This window comes from Toxotes jaculatrix, chromosome 21, assembly GCF_017976425.1.
Source record: "Toxotes jaculatrix isolate fToxJac2 chromosome 21, fToxJac2.pri, whole genome shotgun sequence".
Lineage (NCBI taxonomy): Eukaryota > Metazoa > Chordata > Actinopteri > Toxotidae > Toxotes > Toxotes jaculatrix.
The window spans coordinates 9,153,343-9,177,473 of record NC_054414.1 but is presented as its reverse complement, the minus strand read 5'-3'; the positions used below and the strand labels follow the sequence as shown (position 1 = coordinate 9,177,473).

Here is a 24,131-nt window from a genome sequence, read left to right as displayed (position 1 = left end):
AATTGTCTCCACAAGTCTAATGAGCATCAGCACAAAAAAAAAGAAGACGAAGAAGAAAACCTCATGTGTCTTTCAAAAAGCACAGTGGGTTTTTGTTTTGCGGGGCAATTTCCACCTTTTGTACCAGCAGTCTGCAGAGAGAGCCTGTGTAATGTGTATGTCAGCAAGAACTGACAGTTTGGTGTCATTTCTGTGTCTCTGTTGCAGATTATCGTGTTCATGTGCTACGGCATCATGCTAAACAAGTGGGTACTGCAGACCTATCAGCCTGACTTCATGAAGAGCCCCCTGGTCTACCATCCCGGCCACCGTGCACAAGTGTGGCGCTTCTTCAGCTACATGTTCATGCACGTTGGGTACGTTCACGAACCTCGGCTTCCCACATGCAGATTCCTGCAAGATTTACTCCATTAAAATCTGGTTGGTTGTTGCCGATGACACAGAATCGTAGGAGGAACAAAATAGATAAATAAATATAGAAATAGATAAATCTCATGCCGTCATTTGACTCTTGTTTTCTTCCTGTGTTCTCTCCTCAGTTTGGAGCAGCTGGGATTCAATGCTTTGCTGCAGCTGATGATCGGCGTGCCTTTAGAGATGGTCCATGGCATCTTACGAATAAGCCTGCTTTACATGGCAGGAGTTCTGGCCGGTGAGTGTCTTTTATTATAAAGTGTATCAATGTGTAAACCTGTGGTTCCCAAAGTTGGCGCCGCTGCACCGTGGAGGGCTGTTTGACAGGGTGAAGGGAGCTGCAATATTTGTTCCATTTGAAAACATAACGAAACAGAAGAAATAGGAAATAATGCTGCAGCTAAGAGAGGTGACATGACAGCTCTACTTCTAAACAAAAGAAAAGAAACACATACATATACACAATCAGCACACTTAAATTTTATTCACATTTTTTGCTGAAAATTTGATATGTGTGTATGTGTAGAAGGGAAACCAGTGGTGTAAACTATGCAGTGTGTGGTGGAGCATGTTGTTTGGATATTCTTAGCAGAGTGCTAATCTGCACTGCAGTGTGGACCATGCTCTCCCTTTTTAAAACAAAGATGTAAACAGAAACAGCTGTTTGTTCTCTGTTCTGTCCTTTGTATTTTTGCTAGTCTGTGTTTTATATATATATATATATATATATATATATATATATATTTTTTTTTTTTTTTTTTTTTTTTTTTTTTTTAATTACTCTTTGTGCAGTCTGTTACTCAGAAAAAAATGCTTTGATTTTTGTTTTGCTGGTACCTTTATTTTTTTTCCTTCATTTATCAAGTTAGAGGTTTTGTACTGCATAACATTTACTGTACAAAAACCAGCAACTATTTTCAGCTGCAAACGCTGGACCAGTGAGACCGAGTCTGTTGGCATCTTGTCCTCGAGCTGACATACGCGACTGGCCTGTTTTGATAGTTCTGATAAACAAATGCAGGCCGCCAAACTGAATCTCGCGGAGTGATTCATGGTGTCCAGAGGTCGGGATGCAGCACTCAAGTCTTTGTTGACAAGAAACCTCATTAACTTTCATCCTCCTCCGAGCCAGTTTGGAGATTGGGAATTTTAAATCCGCGCTGATTGCCGGATGTGTTTTTTTTTTTTTTTTCCTGGCTGCAGTTTTTGCTGTTAACACGTATTTGCAAAAGTCATACCAACACCACAGCATAAACCTCTTTTCCCTTTGACTTTCACTGGGAACACTTCGTGTCTCGGATCTCATAAATCTCTTGCTAACCATTATTTGAATACTGTTGAGAGCAATATCCTAATTCATATTGAGTTATATTCATTCATTTTTGGTAACCTGATTTTTCTTTTCTAAATTTAGACTAAAAATCTAAATTCTTTTTTTCTCTTCCCTTCCTCTCTCTGCACATACAGCAAGAAAATCGAGTTAAAGCTGTAAAACATAAATAAATAAATAAATCAGACCCACACTCTCGTGCACACACACTCACTCGTAGCACTCATGAATTATTGTAACTTTGATTTATTTTAGCAATGATGACAGAGAAAGAGCGAGCAAGAGAGCATGGGACTTATAGAAGGAAAAAGCGGGAGAGTAATGTAGGGTCTCTCTCTGGGGAATTAGCCTAAGTGCAGTTTGAGATGTTGTTTGGAGGTTTAAGCTGCAGCCTGATTCAGGGAGGACTAAAAAAGCAGCAGGGAGATCGTACATGCTGACATTTGTACACTCAGAGTAAAACTGCGTTCACTACAGTTTTTCTGCTTGAGTTACATCGTAGTGATCAAAGGTGGAATTTCTGTAGCACAAGTTGAATCTGCAGCCATGTGTAACTGCCTGGAACGAAATTTGAATTTTACTGCATTTAACTTTCAACACCGAACAATCAGCATAAACTCAAATCTTCATCATCATCATCATCATCACGATTCCTTGAGTCAACCCTTAGTTGAGTTCCAGCTCTTCAGTTTGACAAATGAGGAAAAGAAGAAGAAGAAATCAGCTGAATTCCTCCTGAACAGCGAGGAAGAGCTGAGCCGCCTGACAGTCACAAGATGATGAACGACTTTTAGAAGCGCAATAATTTCACCTCCTGATTCTCGCTGATGGAGTTGAAATTGGAGCTGTGCAGGCACAAATGTCTATTGGACAGTGGTCCATTAGGAAGCTGGTTGGGAGTCTCAGTGGGGAGTTTTGTGTGCGTGTAATTCTCGGTGTGTTTGGAGTTTTTGGAGGCTCTGGCTGCGGGGGTCTCAGGGTTAATGACAAGAGGCAAGAGCGCTCAGTCGGGAGTTGAGAGACAGCCCTGTTCCCTCCAGGTGAGAGAGGTCAGACGAAAGGTTTTCAAAAGACAGTTGGTCAGTTGGTGTAGTGAGGCGCACTGATGGTGAGGATGGAGCTGGTGAATGAGTTTGAGTTTTCCTCCAGATTTTACAGATGTCCACATGAAAAAGTGTTTTTCAAATTGGCTTAAAAAGCAGGATTACAGTTGTCATTTTAAAGTGCATTGTTGAGGACTTCACTGAGCCTTATGATTATTACCCCTTGAATTAAAAGGACAATATGGTTTCTATTTTATTTCCCACTGAAACACTGAAGGGAGTGTTAAAGAATCTCAAATCCAGAGGGTTTAGTTAGACAGGAAGTGGCTGGAAATGCTCACCTGAGCAGGGGAGGAGCTAAGGAGGTGATAAGAGGCTGTGTGTTCTCCACAGATTCCCCTTTGTCCTCAGCCATGCTGCCACACCAGTAAGTTACTCCATATTATCTGCTGTTTTTGTTTGAGTTTATACCAGATTCTGTTGAGTAACATTTCTTGTATGTTCATTTCTTTGTTTAAATAGATAATGTGGCAGAGCATCACTCCTTTTAGGCCTTTGGTGGATGCATAAAAAATGTTAGCAGAGTTTCCTTTTTGTTTATTTTAGCTGGTTGTGACATGCACCATGAGTTGTTTTTTGGTTTTTTTTTAGTAAAATGTTATAGTTGGGTAGAGAGATGTAGCTATGTTGCTCCTCTCACTCATTCTTCCTTTCACTGATACACTAACTATGTATGTGTCTGGCTTTGGTTCTGCATGGTGTTTCCCTGCCTCACACTTTGCATTTTACCAGTTTTCCCTCAGTCTTTGTAAACTTCTTATTGCTTGTGGATGTTAGAAATTGCCCAGTGCTTTAGATTACTCAGTGAAATTCTTGATTTTTTCCTCCTTCCCCGCTTTGTTGCCCATGGCTGTCTCATGTTTATATTCATGCTGTCTTATTCTGGCTCATGAGTTCAATCATGTCGGCTGTTGCTATCAGCTCTCGCACGCATGTTGCTTGTTATTTTTGTAGGGCAGCGAAGCTTTCAGGTTATAGCTGCACCCAGTGTGTGCATTTATGGAGCAACGTGCTGCAGGTATTGTGCCTTTGTGTTTGTTCCTTAACACACTGCAAGAATTTCTGCACAGTGGGGCTCACTTTCAAAGCCAAAAAAAAAGATTTTTCTTTTTGAAGATGCCTCAAACACTGTGAAAGTATAAAACTGTTCTCATATAGACACACATCTCACATGCATGAACACGCATCTTGGCAGTCATTATCTTGAAAATAATACATTTTGCAATTTAAAAGAAAATATAAATTTGTTTCACAAAGTGCAAGGTTTTAATTTGGGTAGTTCACATTGTGTTATACACGCATCTGTGAATCTTGGATACGGTCTCATCTTCGCTCCATTGCACTGCTCTAATAATGTAGTGCAACCTCTCAAAATAAAGTAGACATTGCACATTTTGTCCTTGGATGTGTGCTGACAAAAGAAAGAAAAATCTGTAATTATTTCCCAACAGTGCTGTTCAGACAGACCCATTCTGCGTCCAGTCAGTAATCCTTCATGGCTCTGTTGCTCTAACAGCAGCTGAAGAGCTCCACTTGAATTTCATGGTTCATAATAAGAACAGCATCAGTCAGAATTTCAGACTCTGTTGACGAGATGAATGTAAAATGTTGAGTCATGTTCAACATTTCAGCTCAGCTCCATATTAAAGAGGCAGCAGCAGCCATTCCTCCTTTTAATCTTCTTCCTTTTCTTTTCTTTTCTTTTTTTTTTTTTACTCTTCATTCTCTTCTGGTCCTCCTTCCCTCCGGCCAACAACTGCTTCAGCTTCCTCGTATGCTTCAGGACATCAACAGGTGCCAGAGCACCATGTTTTTCCTCGTAGCCCTGTGTGAGCCTCGGGGTGTCTGTCTCCTCTAACACCTCACAGTTGAGACAATCCAAATCGTCCAGCCGCCTCTCACTACAGTAGCAAGCTTGAGTCTGCTGTCTCACTCCGTCCTGCTCCTCTCAGATATCAGTGTGTTTATGAGATTTTAGTGTTGACAAACTCTGTTGTGACAGAGTTGATTCTGCAGGTCCTCAGTGTGGCAAAACAAAGACCTGAGGCAAAACTTTCTCTTTGAATCATCAGACGTTCACTAAAAATATCAACAAATTCTAGTGAAAAAGTGAAGCAGTGCTGTTTCCATGGTGTGAAAGACACACAGCCTCGCAGCCTCACATTTCAATTGTAAAGAAAAAGTTGTAATCAAGAATTAAAGAAACATGTTTAAAATCCTTATTTAGAGTAGACAAAGGTGTTAAGTGTGCAGTGTGACCTGCATTGCAGTTGTTGTGTCACCCCCCTCTCTGTTCTCAGTTTGCTGTTGCAGAAAAAGAGTCTTTTTAAAAATATATCTTAATTGGATTTGTTGTAGTTTATTTATTTATTTATTCGTTGTTTATTAGATTTGGCCAAAGACACACAGTTATAATCTAAAGTTTGGGCACCCTGGGCATCTTATATTATTTGGTGATTGTTCGTGTAGAAGGAAGTTTTCATTATATGAACTTACAAAAGTTTGGGCACCTTTCTGCTTGTAAAACACTCCGAACTTCATTAATTCCTTAGGTGTTAATTGACTGTTTAAGACTTGGCAGGCAGGTGAAGAGTTGTCATTAGGATTCATCAGCTCCTGAAACTTCCAGAGCTGATAAACTCTCTGACTCTTGTGGTAGCATTCACCAAACGGGGGCTCCTTTGAAATAACTTTCTCTGGAAATGGAGGATCTGAAAACGAGGCTAACTGATGCCTACAAAACAGGAAAGGCTGTAAAAAAGATTTTTTAAAAATCGCTTCCAGCTTAAAATTTCCAATGTCCGAAATGTCAGTAAGAAATAAAAGTTATGGGGAAGTGTGGAAATGAAGACAAGATCTGGAAGACCAAAAAAAGAAACTTTCAGATAAAACGTGGCTGCTGGGCAGAAAAGGCAAAGCAGAACTCCCTTACGAAGGCAAAGGAGCTGCAGGAAGGATTAGCTGACACAGGAGTGAACACAGACGGGGTCTATGTGGAGGAGTCGTCAGAAGGAGACCTTACCTGTAACCTCATCACTAAAGGAAATATGGGAAATATTCAAAGCAACATCTGGATGAGCCAGAGCCGTTTTGTGATCTGCAGGAAAACAGGCTGAAAGTTCCTAAACCGAGAATCGAAAGACTCTTGGACATTTACTTGTAATGGAGCATTTTTGTGTGGCATTGCTGCTTTTATTTGAGTAAATTATTTAAGTACTTTTCCCTCCACTGTCCCTGGATAAATAAAGGTTTAAAATTCTTATGCATGCACCTGACAAACTGAGGGAGAAGCCAGGAGAGGTTTCAGTTTGTCGTTGAGCACTTTAAGAGCCTGTGGCTCGCCTCCTATTGGCTGCTACATCACCTATGGAGCGTATGCTTTGAATTATGCAGGAGGATTTTCTCCTCCCTGTGTCCAGGTGCCTGTTAACAATATACACTGTAATAAAGTGGCCAGTGTTAGACAGCACTGTGCTCACACCGCTTATTGGTGTCCTCAGTCCAAGAGGAGGGAGAGACATGTGGCCTGATGTCGTTTGTGGCCTGTTGGGAAATTGTAATGGAAATGTGATAAATGACTGCATGTCAGTGTAACCTCATTGTTGCAAGCTAGTAGATGTTGTCATTACTTAAAAGCACCACGCCAAGTTGCATGTAATGTTTAATCCTTCAGCAGTAGATTAATGTTGCTCTGATATCAGGCAGCACGGCGGCAGTGTCAGCTTTCAGTCACAGCCACGAGGCTCGCTTTATTGTTGTTCCTAATTTAGCCTCATGATCATTTCTTCGTTCTCTAACGTTAATAAAAACCTGTTCAGTTTCTAAATGATTGCAGGTTTTCAGGCTTGCTTTTTCCTGTGTTGTACTACAGTTTCCACATTCCTGTTACGCAACTGATTGATGCTTTTTAAAAGCTGCACATATTTAGGCAGGGTAAATATGATTAGATCTGCTGCCAGTGAATAGAATAGAGGGCCATGGTACACCGCCAAGAGTGACTTTGTCCATCATCCATTTTGCTGATGTTTGATGTTTGGTGGAGGCACACAAGCTCCAAGTTACACTGTTCTACTGAAATCACAAAAGCCTAGAAATACAGCTTTGGGACTGAATCTACAAGATTAAAATCAATAAATTCAAATGAGTAGTTGGAATAAACAAAAATGAGCTTCAGTACTTTGATGAAAGATTTCCAGTTTGGTAACAGGTTGGTTTAATTGGCTTGGTTCACTGTTATTTGTTATTTATTAGGTCTCTGTTTATTTGACACTATAGGAAATAGAGATTGAAGTTTTCTTTAATACACTTTTTGACTGAAATGACATTATGACTGGAGAGTGAAAGTTCATTCTTGGAGAGCAGAGGGTCACAGGATTTTTTGGTAAGATGGGAGTTTTTCTTGGAGCAAAGAGAAGCTGACGCTGCCACGCCGTCACAATGCATCAGCAACCAAACTCAGTTACTGAGGAAGAGATGGAGATAAAAAAAGACAAGAGAGGGCAGGACAGGAGCGAGGAAGTGTCAGAGAACAGAGGGAACAGAGTGCTGGATAAATCATACTCTGTGCCAGAGGGGTGTGACTCGGCCTCTGACTCTGACTCACTTCAAGCGACTGCATGTGTAGAGATATTTAACGACACGCTGGTTTGACTGGCTCGAGGTGAACCTGGTACGGGTTGAGGAAAGCAGGAGGCGTTTTCAGGACTGTGAGAGTCGTCTTTATGTCGCTGTTGTCAGCTGAATACCAATTATCTCCCTCTCGCTGTTACTTTGAAGACCTGTTGGCGGAGTGTGTGGCAGTGACCGTGCAGCATTGTCAGCGTACAAGGTCATATTTGTGTGTTTTTAGCTAACTTTAGCTGCAGACCGCTCTGTGTGTAAGAACCCTGGTGTTGGGTGCAACACTGAAGCGTCTGGTCCTGTGCTTCTGATGTACTCCCCTGGTGCTGAGCAGAACTGAGCACTGAGGAGGCAGGGTGACCTTGGTGCTTTGCAGAGCCTGCCAGCGTGATTATGGTAATTCCCAAACCCCCCCCCCAACCCCCCCCCCCCCCCCCCATCTCACCCCACAGTCAACTCTTCCTAGGTGACACAGAGCTCACTTCCTCTACAACCACCCCCTGCAGCCCCGCTGATAACAACACCACGGATGATGAATATTTCTACTGTAATGCAGCCTCATTTGAAGGGATCCCATTTGTGTGGAGCGAGCCCACTGTGTTTACGGGTGTCTATTTGCATCTGCTGTGAAGCCAATCCAGGACAGCAATATTTGTCAGGCACTCTGTTGGAGTTAGAGAGGAGGCAATTTCTCTGCTGAGTTTTATATTCCATTTACTTTGGTGGTTAGTTTCAAGGTTCTCTGATGAAGACACACATCACACTCCCTGTAGCCACCACTGTGGCTCTGTAACCTTGAGCACAGGAAGTGATTTCCTGCCTTTTTCTTTTTTTTTTTTCCATTGGGATGTTGGGAGAATTTAAGTAATTTCCATCCAAGGTCAGCTATTGTGCTTGCACGCTGAAAAGCAGTCATGACTGATAATCTCTATGGTCGTGACAAGAAATAATTTATTTGCATTGCAGCTCTTCTTATGGCATAAACAATATCCTCTCACTGGATGTGCACTCCCACTAATTTCTCCGTTCTATCTCTTTGTTTCCTCCATCATAGGTATACTGATATACTCACAAACGCACACCAAGATCAGATATTACCATACATTTCCCAGATTGCTGGTGCTGTGCTGAGCCATTTTCCTCTCAGCAGCACTGAGGATGTGACTTGTGGAGATTATTGATTTTTCTTGATGCCCCCTGGGCTCTGGGGTAACATAAATATTATCATATTTTTCCCCATGTGGCAAATTTGGACAGGGCAGAGAACTGTTAGAATAAACAGACTCAGTCTCTAAGGAAACCAAGGCCAAGGTGTGTTCACAGTAGCCATGCTGGCAAACTGTGAAATTGATGAATTATATCCATTCCTTCAGGCCAGAGCTTGGCATCAACCGCATTGAAATCGTGTTGTTGTTGTTTTTCCTTTTTCTTTTTTCTGTTTTGTTCTTTTGTATATGTAGACAAGAGGAATCCTGATTTATGTTGTGTTTTGACTTTGGATCTGTGTTTTCCTCACTGAAGTTGTTCGTCTAATGATCTGCTTTGACTGCAGTGCAGGGGCGCAGGTTTGTAGTGTTTTGTCGCCTTTGAGGATGCTGACTGTTTGGGATGCTCCTCCACAGCTTGACGCCACTGATAAGTAAAACTTTGCAGACCCTGTCTTTCCCTTCACATCATCTGAGGGTTTCCATCCCCTCCCACCTACCCACACTCCACCAGGGCACCAGGAGATGGATGAAGATGTTAGATTGGATGAGGACTGATTGCGAGTCATGCTGCTCCACTTGAAGGAAAGAATTGGCGGCAAAGGTGATATTTCCCTTATCTCTGTCTGTCTGGATGACACAGAGGCGTCTATCTCCTTCCCAGGTGGAAAATATCTTTAATAGAACTCCCCCGGTCTGACAGCACTATTATAGTTGAAATGAGGCTTTGAAACAGACGCCACTCTATTAAATGACATTTGAAGCTATGAGCTTTTCAAATAGACTGTAAAGTAGACAAAAGACTATGTGGCAGATGGTCTGCCTCCAGTTGAGTCACCCTGACATTTACATTTTTTCTCCAGTCACCTCTAAACTGTGTCTGCTCTTATACCAAAACTAAAGCAGGCTGCCCCTTCATGACACACAAAACCAGCACTGAAATGATGAACTGATTAGTCTTGGGCAGATATTTTGATAATCAATAAATCAATGAAATCATGTATTGTGTTCTTTATGAACATACATAGAGCAACGTAATTATGATGAGAACAAAATAAAAATAATTATTATTATCATACTGTCAAGCATGTTGCTGGTTGTTATGAACTTCAGCATATCTCCTCCTGTAGTTTGCAGGTCAAATAACGGTACCCACATACAGGTGGTGCCACATAACTGCGTCACTGAAACTGTGTCTCTGTGTTCCTTCAATTACAAAACACAAAGTTTATTATTATACACACTGTACATCTGACAGTTAGCAGGTTCTTGGGGAATGTGGCTGAACATAACAAACTGCACACCACAGTGTGGACTGATGTTCGTATTTGTTTGTTACTTAATGTATTTTTAGCTGGAGTGAGAAAATAATTAAAGCAAAAGGTACAAACAGCTCCATCATGATTAGCTAATTTAACAGAAACCAGAGTCCTGCGTCTCTTATAATTGGCCTGCAGAAAATTTAAAAAATGACAAACACACAGAGAAAAAACCTGGAGCTCTGATTGCATAATTGCAGCTTTAGTGCGTCTTCTTCATCTGTGTTCCTCGTGCACCCACTCACCTACTTTTTCCATCAGTCTCCCTCTCTTCTTATTTGTGCTTTGTAAATAAATCTGATCAGGCATCTCCCCCCGTTTATTAGCCAGCAGAGGCAGCCCTGTGACTACAGGACTGCTGACTACAGCACATCTCTGTGCAGGGCCACAAGATTTAATGCATACAGGATAGATCTGTCTGAGGCAACCGTGTACAAATAGAGCAACCCAAACATTAAAGGCAGCAGTCCCCCAGCACCAGCGGGTACAGGTTTCCTTTACCTGATACTGTCCTCTGAGCTCTGAGACAGAGAACTGGCTTTCCATTGAAATGTTTTACTTTTTTTTTATGAGAACAGACAGTTGCAAAATGGTCGTCCTGATGGACTCAAAAAAAAAAAAAAAAGACTTGTCTTACAAATTCTTTCATCTCTCATAACAAAACATGCCAAAATGAAGTTGGGTGGTTTGGGTGGTCTCTCCTCGTAGAACTGGACTAAATAAAAGAATAAAAGCGCAGTGCTGGGTTGCCAGTTTTTCTTTATACTCAATACTGACTCAATCACCTGAATAAATAAACATTCCTTGTCCTTTAATTGTCCTCTCCTGAGTAATTTATTGGCTGACAAACCAAGAAATGTAGCTCAATACATATTAATGTTCCCTGGCATCCTTTAGTTTCCCAGAAAACACCTTCTGTCAGACAAATTTCCAAATTAAGAGTTAGGTGATGTGTGGCGGCGGCGCTGGGTTTCTGATTTTGTGGTTTCTAACTGTTGACTAAAGCCTTTCTGAACTACACTTGTTTTCAATGTGGCGTCTGTGCTTTAAAGCTGCTGTTATTAATATTTTCATACTGATAATGAATCATCTGACTGTGATGAACCCATGGAGGATTATCACCTGACTCTGCAGTTCTCCTTAGCTTTACAGATCTTTATAGCATCTCTCAGCTTATTGTTTTACAACTTTACTGTCAGCGTTGTTTACAGATGCTGCTGTTTTTAGCGATAAAAGCTCAGATAAGGAGTTGATGGAGTTGATGAAAACCAAACAGAGCTAGGAGAGAGGCAGTGTTGGCTTTTCATTTGTCGGGTCGCCCGAAGCACATCTCCAGATGAATGCTAATGTTTTTGTGTCAGCTTGATGTGTAAATAGTCAACTGCTAAAATGTTTGCCCTATCAGCTTTATAAGCTGAGTAGATATTGTGGTAGCTTATTCTGCTACCCCCATAAAATCTGTTTTACAAAGGTTTAACTTTCAGAAACCTCAGCAATCTTTCGCCTTTGTATAACTCACTTTTACACCAAGCAGTAAATACGCTATTACATATTTAACAGCAAGATATGGATATAAGAAATGTGCACCAGGAACATCTATGCATACACATGCATACAGATGCTTAATTTTTGATAGAAAGCACGGCTTTAGATGAACTAATATCATCATCCTTACGCCCTATTTGTAGCCTTGACATCTATATCCATTTAACCTTCATTTAAACATCTATTCAACTAAATTTGATCAATAAAAAACAGCCACATTTCTCCAAGGGCTCTTGATTGACCGTGAATAGTTTCAGTTATCGCAGCTGATAGTGAAGACTCTAGAGAGCAGACAGTGAGAAGCATCGTGTTTATCTGTGCTTGTGCTTGTGCAGAGTTATGATTCGCCACATTTTGCGAGGATTAGAGGATAAATATTTTTTATTGCAGCATTTACTCTGCTGCGGCGCAGCCTCCACTGGAGTGGCTTCAGAGCGGCGCAGCCTCAGGCACTGTCAAACTCTGGCCTCGGATCAGCTTACCGACCCTTGTCTGCACCTTATCCCCGAGAGACTGCAAAAATACAAAGTTGACCCATTGCTTAAGGGCAGCCTGGAGTAACAGTAATGGTGTAACAAGTTTGGTTTGACAGAGAGATTCAGTTCTCTGAGCTGCATTGGAAATTATACTGCGGTAGATGGTATAGCCCTGAGTCTGTATTTGACCTGCACTCATATAGAAAAGTACATCATTTTTACTGTGTACACTGCAGTGCACTTGTGGATGTTGCAAGCTCACAAAAAGATTTGAGGATGTTGATGATCACTTCAGGATGCCGACAATAAATAATCTGTGCATGAGATGGAATGTGTCAGCTCGGCACTGAAATAATCGTACACCTCACGTCTGAGCTCCTGCTGAGTGCGAGAATCCTAAATCTTAAATCCCCCCCTAAGCAGGAGAGCCCACATGACAGGCCTGTTTAATATTCATACTGTATTTTGGAGCCTCTCACCAAAGAAGAGCGAGCAGGAGGGGAGAGCAGTTTGTATCCTCCCTGTGGAGCCCGTCTCTTCCTCTGAGCCGGAGGTCTCAGGTTGTCTTCTCTTCCTCACCCACAGCTGGTGGCGTCACATCCCTGACAAGTGTCTCCTATGAAGACGTGGTCTTGGACGGTGTTACCTGTCATTTTACTAACCGAACAGCCCACTGCACTTGTTGTAATATTTAGGGGGGAGAATCCCCTCAGCCATAAGGACCCTTTCTAGTGTCTTTCAGCTCCTAGTTTTGGTTTGACTGTTTGAAACTTCACTGTTCTGATTCAGCGCTCTCAACACCAAACAGCACTGCATTGTAAATGCAGCCAAACTTAGCATCCAGCTTGTGAACGTAGTGGAGCATTTAACAGTTAAAGGATAACAGAGCTACAAGGAGGGTGATTATTGTTCTTACAGTTCTCAGGTAGCAGGAGATGTGTTTCCAAATGAATATTAATGTTGCTCAGTGTCTGCTGTCAACTATTTCCCAAACTTTTGCCATATTATTTTAATTTGGTGATAAAATATCAATGCTGTGTGTACAGCTTTTGGAGCTGCCCTCAAAGGGACAAAACAAAATCAGTTATTGCAGCTTTAAATGGAGGCAAATTTTTGTCACTCACCTATGACATTTACAAAGTATTTAATTCTTGAAGGGAATTTAAGTGAAGAAATTTGTCCAACGACTTTTAAGACAGTCTTCTGTATGGTGGAAACACCGGATCTGTCTCCACAGTGTGTTGCAAACTAGGTGAGACAAACTAGATATTAACAATATCTATTTTTAATCAGTAGCTCTTAACAACTACACACTTTAATCAACAAGTGTAATCCAAAGTTAAGGTGAGAGATATGGTCTCTCAGAGGAAAGAAAGGTTGTTCATATTCATATCACACAGTAAAATTAATTCCTACAGTTGTTTCACTAAGACTAAAACCCCAGATGAACTCTCTCGCATCATTCTGTTATTGTTTCGTCAATACATCCTCCAACTCTAATGCACTGAAGTAATAAATTAACAGCAAAAAAAGTTGTGAGGCCTCAGATGTTGATGCTGCTGAAGTTGCTCCAATTCAATTTTTCCTTACTTTGAAGAGATCAGAGACCACATACTCTGCGCTACGCTGTGTAATTGCAATTTTGTGGCACTACTAAAAATGGGGCACAGTGAATCTCCTGAAATCTTTAGCTGAAGCACCAACCTTCATATGCCCCATAAATCCACGTAAAATAGCCCATAGGTGTCGGAGCGAGGAGAGATGAATGACTGAGGAACGCGTTCTGATTACCATCTGTCTTTCCATGATCATCACTGCCACCACGAGCTGACAAGGCGTTCTTTGAGACGGTGTTTACTCTGTGCGGTCCCACAACGCACGCATGCACACACACACACATACACACAGAATATGAATGTTACAACATGCATTATAGATCTGAGATCACAACTCCAGCAAACCCCAACTGTGATTAAAAAGAGGCTGTTTTGTTTTATCAGCCCTCTCCGCTTCCCTTATCAGCTCATTTGCATAATTAACAGTGGCTGACGTTGTCCTCGCAAGCAACTGCCACTGTCATTTCTCCTGCCTGGAATTCTGTCCTACTTCACAGAGTCAATGCTGTGGTTAATGCAGCGGGAAGTGTACTGTACTGCCTTCAGGATTACATCTATACACACCTTGAAACACTTTAACACTACTAAAAGCAGCTGGATATTTAAAGTCCTTTTCAAGGAGTCTTTGGTCGTTTAGCGTCTTTTTATTATTCTCGAATTGCCACTGCGATATTCCCTCTGCATCGACTGTTGAGTCAGATACTAAAACACTTTATAAACAACAGTTTGACATTTTGTGAAATGTGCGTATTCCCCTTCTGGCTGAGAGCTGAATGAAAAGATTGATATCGCTCTCCAATCTGACAGGTAAATATAAGGCTAGTATAGAAACAAAGTGGTCTGGAATACCTGCTGTTTGTTTTACATTTCAGTTTTTTGTGCAGATTAAACAAATGAGATTGAACGGTTTAACTGTTGAGCTTGAGAGGAGCTGGTCGACAGATTGTGTTACCTTCGAACAGAGCCGGGCCTGCTGTTTCCCCCTGTTTCCAGCCTTTCAGCAATGAAGCAAATAAGATATGAAGAGATGAGAAGCAAACTTTCCAAAAATGTCCAACTATTCCATTCCAGTTTTTGGTGCCAGTCCTTCAAAATAAAACATTCAGAATTCATACATGATGAAATCTACAGCAGAGGAGAAGGGACAGGTTCTCCGGCAACAGAAGCTCTGAACAGTCTTCAGCTGATGTGACTGGTGGAAACACACTTGATGCAAGTTTTATTATTTCTGATTTCTAACAGAAAACACTTCAAAAGCTGAGGAATCACAAGACTCCAAAGGGATGTATTGTTTCATTTCAAGTTGCCTGTTGTAGCTATTTGTGGAAGACCTCTTTTCAAAACAGTGAGGAGCACGCACTGAGGGGTGTGACAGTTTATATTATTATTAGTGTTATTACTTGGTGATTTTATTATGTTAGTTGCTATTGTATTAGTTGTAATGAAGCTGGTGACATCTCATAATTTTAGCTCCACTCAGCCACAGCCTGCCTGGAGTTATTAAAAAACACCAGGGCCTTAAAGTGCTTGCACCAAAAAAAGTTAATTAAAAGGTTTCAGCTCTAAATAATTGCTTGAAAATGGCTAATTGTTCATATGAAGCAGCATCGAGACTATTTAAGAGTATTATTAAGTGTGCAATCACTCTGCAGGCTACAGTAATGCGCGTCATAATGTTCATTCCTTTGTCACTGCCACCACCGCCACTGTACTTTTCATATTATAACTCTCTTTTTAAACAGCGCATTTGGCTTCTGTCCACATCTACATATCCCAGATTAGACTTTGCTCATGAATATAACACGAAGCATTTTTAGAGCACACAAATTGGAAATGATCGTCCTCAGCGAGGTTCGCCTGTGTTCTCCTGGCTTCACTTTGATCAGAGATCATTTTAAAATGGACTCTTTCTTTCTTTCTTTTTTTTTTTTTTAATTGCAACATCCTCAAGGAAAATCCAATTAGGAAACATTCCTTTTACCATTTTAATATCATTACTCAGCTGGCAGCTTCAGCAGCCTGCTTACATACAGGAAAAGCCTGTAGTAAGATGTTCACGACACAGAACACCTGTGTGTGTGTTTGAGAGTGTGCCATGTGTTGTGGATGTAAAATAAAAGGGCATGTGAAGGTCAGCTGATGTAGCACAGCCCCTGTGATTTTTTTTAGAAAATTGCTCAGAGGAAGGTGACTTGTGCTGCTGCGTGATGAGTAATCTGAATCTCCCTTTGTTTTTCCCCTCTGCTCTAAAATGCTGTCCTTTGCTCGCTCTCTTTCTCTTCACACACAACACACACACATACACACTCCCTGCATTCCTAATATGTCTCTCTCTCTCTCTCTCTCTCTCTCTCTCTCTCTCTCTCTCTCTCTCTCTCTCTCTCTCTCTCTCTCTCTCTCTCTCTCTCTCTCTGCAGGCTCGCTGACAGTGTCCATCACCGACATGCGTGCTCCAGTTGTGGGGGGTTCCGGGGGAGTCTACGCTCTGTGCTCAGCGCATCTGGCCAACGTCGTCATGGTAACTGCCATTATTATTATTATCATCATCATCATTGCCTCCATTGTTGCGTCTGGAAAACGGTTTTCAATAGAGATGAAATGTCAGAGCCGTCCACACGGTGTGAGCAAGCGAGACAGGGACCAACCTCATACTCCCACCAGCATCCCGGGCTTCACCGTTTTCAGTTTTGTTTGGATATTTTTGTTTGTTTGTTTATGAGCAGCAGACCCAAAGGACCCTCTTCCAGAGTCTCATATTACTAAACCCCCCTGCTCTTGTCATCTGTATTGATGAGTCTCATGTGAACTGGCATTTCAAGCTCTTATATCAATTATTAAGACTATGATCATTTGTGTCCTCTAGAAAAAAACAAAAAAAAACAAACATGCAGTGAACTCCCTCGATGCTATGTGTGTTTCTGTCACAAGGCTTCTATGCGAAATGCCTTCCGCATTCTCTCTGACTCTCGAGGCGGTGTTACATCTGACGAATCACTTTAACTAATGTCTCTGTTCACTGTGGGCAGTGGAGATGCCAGCAGGGATAGAAATCAAAGTGCGCCGACGGGCTCAAAGCAAAGACTCTGTAACTGTAAAGCTATGCACTCGTCACAGCAAACGCACAGTTTATGTGCTCTGTTGCGCTTATTGTTGGGAAATACCTTCAGGCACGCATCGCAGTTCTGCTCTGATTAGTGTTTGTCCAGTTCGTTTGAAGGAATTCTTGAAAGCCCGGCCCGTCTCGACCCAGTAAACTCCTGGCCATCTGCCATCTGCCATCATCATCCGGTTTACTCAAAAGGCATTTTCAGGTTCAGTGAAGTTTCAGGCACTGCAGTGGACGTGACTCTCAGGAAGTCATACAGCTCCAGAGACAGTGTCAGAATACATCATGAAACCATGTAGTGCACGAGCTGAACTCTGGACATTACACTTAAATCTTTTATTTTTTATTCTTCTTGATGGGTTTTTTTTTAGAGAAAATTGAGCCCTTCTGTTTTTAGCTTTTATAGTTGTGTCTTCCTGAACAGCAAGCAAGCAATAACACACACACACACACACACACACACACACACACACACACACACACACAAACGTCAATTCATTTCAATATCAGCAGTGTGATAACAAGATCTGTAAGACAAAATGGATTGGCTGTCCTCTGGTTAAAGATTGCCCTTCTCTACCTGTGAGTTTGGAGCAGCACCACATCACACACAGCTCAGACCTCCTCCTCTGCACTGCTTTGCTGACCTCTCCCTTTTCCCATGATATTAATCATTTATTTGTAGAAATGTTGTGACATTCGGGACCGCCGCCACTCTTCACTTGTTTTAAACGTATGGTCACAGCAGGTTTTTATTTATACGTTTCTCTTTAAGAGGAGACTAAAAATACTGGCGATGGGTCATGTTCCCACAGCCAGGAACTTGAGGAGGGACTCGATTGGTGCAATTATTCATCCTGGGGAGTAAATGTGTTATTCTAAGGCAGGATGCCATTGTTCCCTTTTTTTCCCTGAAGAATCACAAGGGCTATTTATTGGCCCATTCTCTCCTTCTGTTAAATTATCTTAGCCTTAATTAATAGAGTGCCACTGAGTTGGAACCAGTAAGTGAAGAGCAGCCAGGTGTATAATCGCATCTCTGTCTTGTGTAAGTGCTGCCTCCTCTCTCATATGGATATGGATTGTCTTTCTCTCTTGTCTAAATATGCCCAGAGGATAGAGAGTGAGGTGCTTCTTCCTGCCAGGACTGTGAACACACTCGTATATGTAATGGTTGTTTGTGTCGTGATTGTTTGCGCTGACGAGACACTTTCACTCTGTGCTGCAGAACTGGGCCGGGATGCGCTGTCCGTACAAGCTGCTCCGCATGATCCTGGCACTAGTTTGCAGTAAGTTGACCAGATTTACTGGTTCCTGCTGTTGCTATTTATTCTGTGTTACTTTTCATCTTCAGTATATTTAATGTCTACACGCTTGTTTGCAATTCATCATAAAAACAGTGTATTTATCATCTGAGTGCGGTTTAAAAACCTCTTAAAGCTGACATGCTGCTGAAGTTATCATAGTTAATGGCTCAGAGTCAGAGGCTCCCTCACTGGACATGTTGCTTTGTTTTGGAAGCATTTGAGTCACACTACTTGTCCTTTTTCTCCACACGAGGACCGATACACTGTGACTTTCATTAGTGAGCAATATGTTCCCTCCATCTGTCCCGAGCCTGCCGCCCCCGAACTGAGAGAGCAGCGAGTCTCTGCAGGAATGTTATGTCTCTCCTCAGTGCTTTACAAACAGGGGATACAGCATTTCAAAATAAAATATGACACATCGTTTCTGCGAGCTGCTGTGAAGACTGAATTAACATTTGCTCTGGTTTTATGTTATCGCTGTTGAGTATTTATTCAGGTAAAGAGACTTTGGGAGAGTCAGGAAAAAACAAGTGCATATAACATTTGACAGCAATTTTTAGAGGAAAGATCAGTTTTAATCCTCTCGTGACCTTTCTTTGGCTGCAGAAACAGACTGTGATAAAGCACTTTACTACAATACACAGTATAGTTCATCTTCAGCCAATGACATGAAGTCAACTCAGATCTGGGCCTTGTTCTTTATATGAGGGAAAGTGAGTTATACACATGAATGAACATGCTTGAATGAATGCCTTTATTTCAAAATCAAAGCACACTGCTATTCAAGATAATTTTATCTCAGTTTTACAAATTCTCTGCCTGGGTTTAAAGAAGCACATCAGCTCAGTAAGAATTAACAGAATCATTTTGGCCTAGATTAGGTTAAGTAGCATAGCCATTAAGTAGCCTATATTAGTTAAAGGAATAGCTTGACATTTAGGGAAATATGCTGAGAGTTAGATGAAAGAGAAAATTCATATTATTCATATGTCTGTTTCATATAAGGCTACAACCAGCAGATGGTTAGCTTAGCTCAGCACAAAGACTGGAAGCAGGGAGGACCAGTTAGTCTGGCTGTGTACACTGGTAATAAAATCTACCTCCCAGCACCTCTAAAGCTCGGATTAAACAAATGAGATATAATGTGTTAATTGGCAAGCTGAGAGGTGCAGTAGGAGGATTTTATGCTAAGCTAAGCCAACTAGCTGCTGGCTGTGGCTTCATAATTATAGTACAGACATGAGAATAGTATCAGCGTTCACATCTAACTCTTCTCCAGAAAGCAAATAAGTGTATTTCTCAAAATGTCAAACTGTTCCTTTAAAGCACTATGGAAACAGCTCCAGTCATGAGTAGAGATTTCTCCACACTGATTCTGTCTTTTTTTTCTTTTTTACATCTTCTGCAGTGAGTTCAGAGGTGGGTCGTGCCGTCTGGCTCCGCTTCTCACCGCCGCTGCCGTCCTCTGGTCCCCAGCCCAGCTTCATGGCACACCTGTCGGGGGCCGTGGTCGGTATCAGCATGGGGCTGCTGATCCTGCGCAGCTATGAGGAGAGTCTACAGAAACAGTGCTCCTGGTGGGTCATCGTCTTCTCCTTCATCACCTTCCTCCTCTTCGCCATCTTCTGGAACATCTTCGCATATGAGCTCCTGGGGGTGCAGATCCCACCTCCTCCCTGATGATACCCCACACCCCCACGCCCCAGGCCCTCCTCCACATATACACTGACTCCAACCCTGCTCCAAACAAATCTTTTCCCCCTTTAACCATTGTTAACTTTCCCATTTCCTCTCAAGTTAGACCCAACTGAAATGATATGAGATCATTCAAACTAAAATCGACCAAGAATCCTCTTTTTACAGATACTTTGCAAATCAAAGAAATATGTCTCTTTTATTAAAGAGGGATTACAGTAGCAACAAGTACAGGTGAAAGTTCCTCAGATCCATTTTGAGGAGCAATATATCTTTTTATATACGTTGAAATCTCATCCACATTACCAGTGCTAACCTTTCAGTGAGCATTTAGCCACTGTGCTATTTTTTGGTTCAGGGGCTTTTTGAAAAGCTGTTCCATAAACCGTTTCTTTGAGAAAATCTTTCATAGATGCAAAGACCTCAAGTAAGAAGAGTCTGAATTCATGACATGTGCCTCTGGTGAAAAGGAATCAAAGGGAACAGAAGAGTGGGAATGTGTGCTGTCGCTGGCAAAATGCTTGGAGAAATTTTCTGTCTTTCATAAAGGTCAAAGAGGAGGATCAGCTGCAGCCATGCCCCTTAAACTAATAGGGTTTTAGTGTTTTGCTTAAAGGCACTTAAGCAGAGGAGACGTCTCAGAGTCTAGTTGTGCTGCAGGGCGAGATTTAAAGAAGAATTTCAGGAAGACCAAAACACTGAAGCACCAATGAAATATGATTTTTGATATGAATTTTTGATTCACATCCCCGCTGTAACTCGCAGGGGTCACTGTGGTCACTGTTTGCCGAATTGCTGACACGCTAATTGAAAAACAAAGAACTAACAGAACGCTTACTTCGAATTGAGCTGCTGAGTGTGGTCTCCAGCTGAATGAAAAGAAATCAGTGCAAATCTTTTGCCTCAAGTGAAAACAGATTAAGAGATTCCTTCCCAGAGCAGGTGCAGGGAGAATGGAGGAAAAAAGTTTTAAATGCAAGATTTCAGGCAAAATTTTATGTGGATTCTGTCCTAATCAAGCAGTACCTTAAGGTTAGAGGTATCACTGTCATCTTCACTTCATGGGGTCTTTGAAAAATAGAGGGACATCAGTGTTTCTCTGTTATTTCCATGACATTATACCTACACTGTGGATACAGAAACCTAGATCACAGAACATAGAAAAGACGTGATGATGGGAAATCAAAGTGACCGCATGACAGGGGAGAAAAGAGATAAAATAAGGGTTGAAGTTTCCTGGATGGTCATCACTGTGGCGAGCAAACTTTTCCTGTTGATGTGTCAGACGTTAGCCACCAACTTGCTCGACGCGCCGTGTAAAATATGCCATGTCATGCTCTGTGGCTCTCAGTGAGACAAGGACACACACACACACACACTCACACACACACACTCAGACACTTCTCCTCATTGTCTTTGAGAGCGGCCACTGCCTGATTCTATAGGTCAACGTGGACAAACCGAAGAGAAGGACAAACTCACACATACACACATTATAGACACACACACACACATACTGGCCTCTGCCTGTTCTCGCTCTGACAGACTGAACTGGGGAGGGCGCGGATGTGTCATCACCTGACCTCTGACCTTCGTGTCCCAGAGGGCATTGGGGTCTCTCTGTCAGGCCCAGTCTATACCTCAGTTTCTCATTCTTAGGGACTGTATACTTTTGTAAAGGAATGTACCTATAAAGAAAAAAAAGAGTGTTATTAAGTTGTCCCCGTTTTTCATTTGATAGTGGATGTGTATATTGTATGTTCATAACCAAGAGTATATTTATTTGTATTTTTTTCCTCCATGAGGGGAAAAGAGAAAAGTTTCAAATGGTGCAAAATTAATGCTATGATTGTTGTTCTTCTGATAACTCCTGTATGGCTTTGATCCTCTGAAAAATAGTCTATGAGGCAAAATCCCCTGGTTTGTTCAGTGACCACCAACGAGTCAAGCTCACTTGATTTTATAAATCTTTAGTGCTTTACAAAATAAGCCATAGAAAGAACTACATAGAAAGGTCAAAAGCAGAGGGAAAAAAAAGATGTTTGGAAGAGAACAAACTGCAACCCTGGACTGTTTGAGATATTTTCATGTAGCTGGACTCATGTTTGCAACTCGTTCGCCAACTTGTTTGTAGTCAACGCAGCTTAATTTTGCAAGTGTCCACATCTCCAGACTCTCCCCTGCAGCGTGCGGACACCTCGCTGCGATTCTTCTTTTACAAATAACAAATTATGGACAGTGGGTTCTGTCATATATTATCTTCTGTGTGATCCAAGCTTTTGGAAAGCTGAGGCGAGGATAGCAATTACATTTACTCATGCTACGTTCCATTTTTCAGTCTTTCAATCAATAATTCATTTGAATGTCCACTGGCTGCCTGGAAAAAAAAAAAATTATGCATTTGCCAATGTTGATAGGTTGTCATAAATACAGTCCTCAGCATTTGCTTTCACATGAAACTGTCAGTGGTAACAGAAGACGCCTTGTTAAATGAGGGGATCAGTATGAAATAGCCAGAATAAGCCATTTTCAGATACATTAAAAACAGAAAAGATCAGCCAGTACGTGTTGGTAATGTATCTTTGATGGAAACTCTTGTGTATACTAGGAAATATTATTGCTTGGGATAGCAAAGATACATTGATGAATAATGCATACATACCCTGTTAGCCTATAATGAAGATAAAGAGGATGCCTGAGAGGAGGTTAATGTGCCTCTTTAACTTAAGATTCATAGGAACCCAGAAGGGTTGTAAAAAGGGCTAGTAAATGGCTATGCTTTTGTAGAACACGTTAACTGTGAATATTATCCCTCCTGGAAGTACATGCAGGACTAAAATCAAAGGCTTGTGAATTCTTGTTGCCCCTGAACCTCACAAAAACTATACTAAATGTCCAAACAAACAACTACTTTTCTGTAAGCCAAATCTCCTGGCCCTGAGCCTGAGCCAACCACAGCACCAACATACCTTCAAAAAAAAAAAAAAAAAAAAAACATCTTGTGTCTGAGAAAAGCTTCTCCAGCACTCAGACAGCAGCTCATCTTAAGGGAGAGAAGTGATAGAGGCCTGAGTCTTCATCCTCTGGCTGACAGCATGTGACAGTTTTGTTTTTTGAGGGACGGAGGGACAGCACACACACAACAGACAACAGTGCCGGTGTTCTTCATAGAAAACCTCCACATGCTTCCACCGTCCTGTTGCGCTCATGTCACAACACCCCCAGTGCCAGGATGATGCATGGATGTTGTGGGGACACACCAGAGCCCAAAGCTAGACTGTAAACAGGATGTCTTTCTTTAATAAGTGGATCTGACAGGTTGCATGATGTTAATTTAATTGCTGTCTTTGAGTGACACTGTTGTTTTCTGCAGTATAAGGAAGGCTTGGTGAGGGATGGCATGAGCTGAATAGGAGCAGCCTATCAATAACATGTGATCCATCACTTTGGGCAGTCCACATGCTCCCCTCGATCGGTTTGGATACAGTCTTGACTGCGATACGCGATGGTGTTTAAAGGTTAGTGCCAACACTGAGCAGAACTCACTGATACATGGACCCTTGTTGATGTGACTATAACTGAAACGTTACTCATTTCTGTGCTTGTCTCATCCAGAAATGCAGCGTAACTTTATAGCAGCATACTTGACATTTCTCTTGACTGCTGCTTCTTATTTCCTGTTCCTGCATTTCATCATAAGTGGGCTTTTTTTGCACCTATTATATTGTAGCTAACTGACATGTTGTTGTGTGCCATATTCTCTACTGCCATAATCATTCTTTGATGCTTTTGTACCTCCCTATGCCAATCCATTGTGCTGTTATGCCCAATGCCTTGTTACATATATATATATATATATAAGCCCAAGACTGAGCACCAGGCAGAAAGGCTGCTTAGCTGTCAGCTGTATGATTTATTCTACATGACCACGCATGGGTTCCATAGGAGAAAGAAGCCGCAGTGCAAACAAGTGTATACCCAGTAGCTGCTCTGAACTGCTGCTTGCCAACAAGCTGGCCAGGTTGCCTTTTCTTAGTGTTTAGTGCTGCTTAGATATGAGTAGCTGTCACTGCAGGACTGTGCAGGTAAAGCAGGCAACTGTAGCTCCAGAGATGGAACTGTATTTACAGCAAGAGTCATTGGATGATTACCAGTGCGTAAATTTACACTCTCAGTGTTTTAGTAAAGGCACTGAAACCTGCAATTCTGGTTTAGGGTTCTTAACATTTGCCAAATATATATAATGTATATTTGGCTTTTGTTCCCAAATTATTCTGGATATTGATTTACAATGTGTAAAATGTTTGCAAACACAACTAACAAACTTGCATCCCTGAATCCTAACATCAGAGGATTGTCATAGGATTGTCACACAGTTCAATCCAACTGTTCATT

The 24,131-nt window shown here is 41.6% G+C and overlaps 1 protein-coding gene across 3 annotated transcripts in view; it reads left to right on the top strand.

Moving 5' to 3' along the window:
• The window catches only part of rhbdl1 (rhomboid, veinlet-like 1 (Drosophila)), a 35,743-nt gene extending 15,704 nt beyond the window's left edge, over positions 1–20,039 (top strand). For all 3 annotated transcript variants that reach the window (XM_041067432.1, XM_041067434.1, XM_041067433.1), the window contains 5 exons: positions 208–356; positions 540–652; positions 16,046–16,146; positions 17,963–18,023; positions 19,450–20,039. In XM_041067432.1, the coding sequence (XP_040923366.1) occupies positions 208–356; positions 540–652; positions 16,046–16,146; positions 17,963–18,023; positions 19,450–19,721 (696 nt within the window). In that variant the 3' untranslated portion in view covers positions 19,722–20,039. The remainder of the gene's footprint in view (positions 1–207; positions 357–539; positions 653–16,045; positions 16,147–17,962; positions 18,024–19,449) is intronic.
• Positions 20,040–24,131: the final 4,092 nt, after the last annotated feature.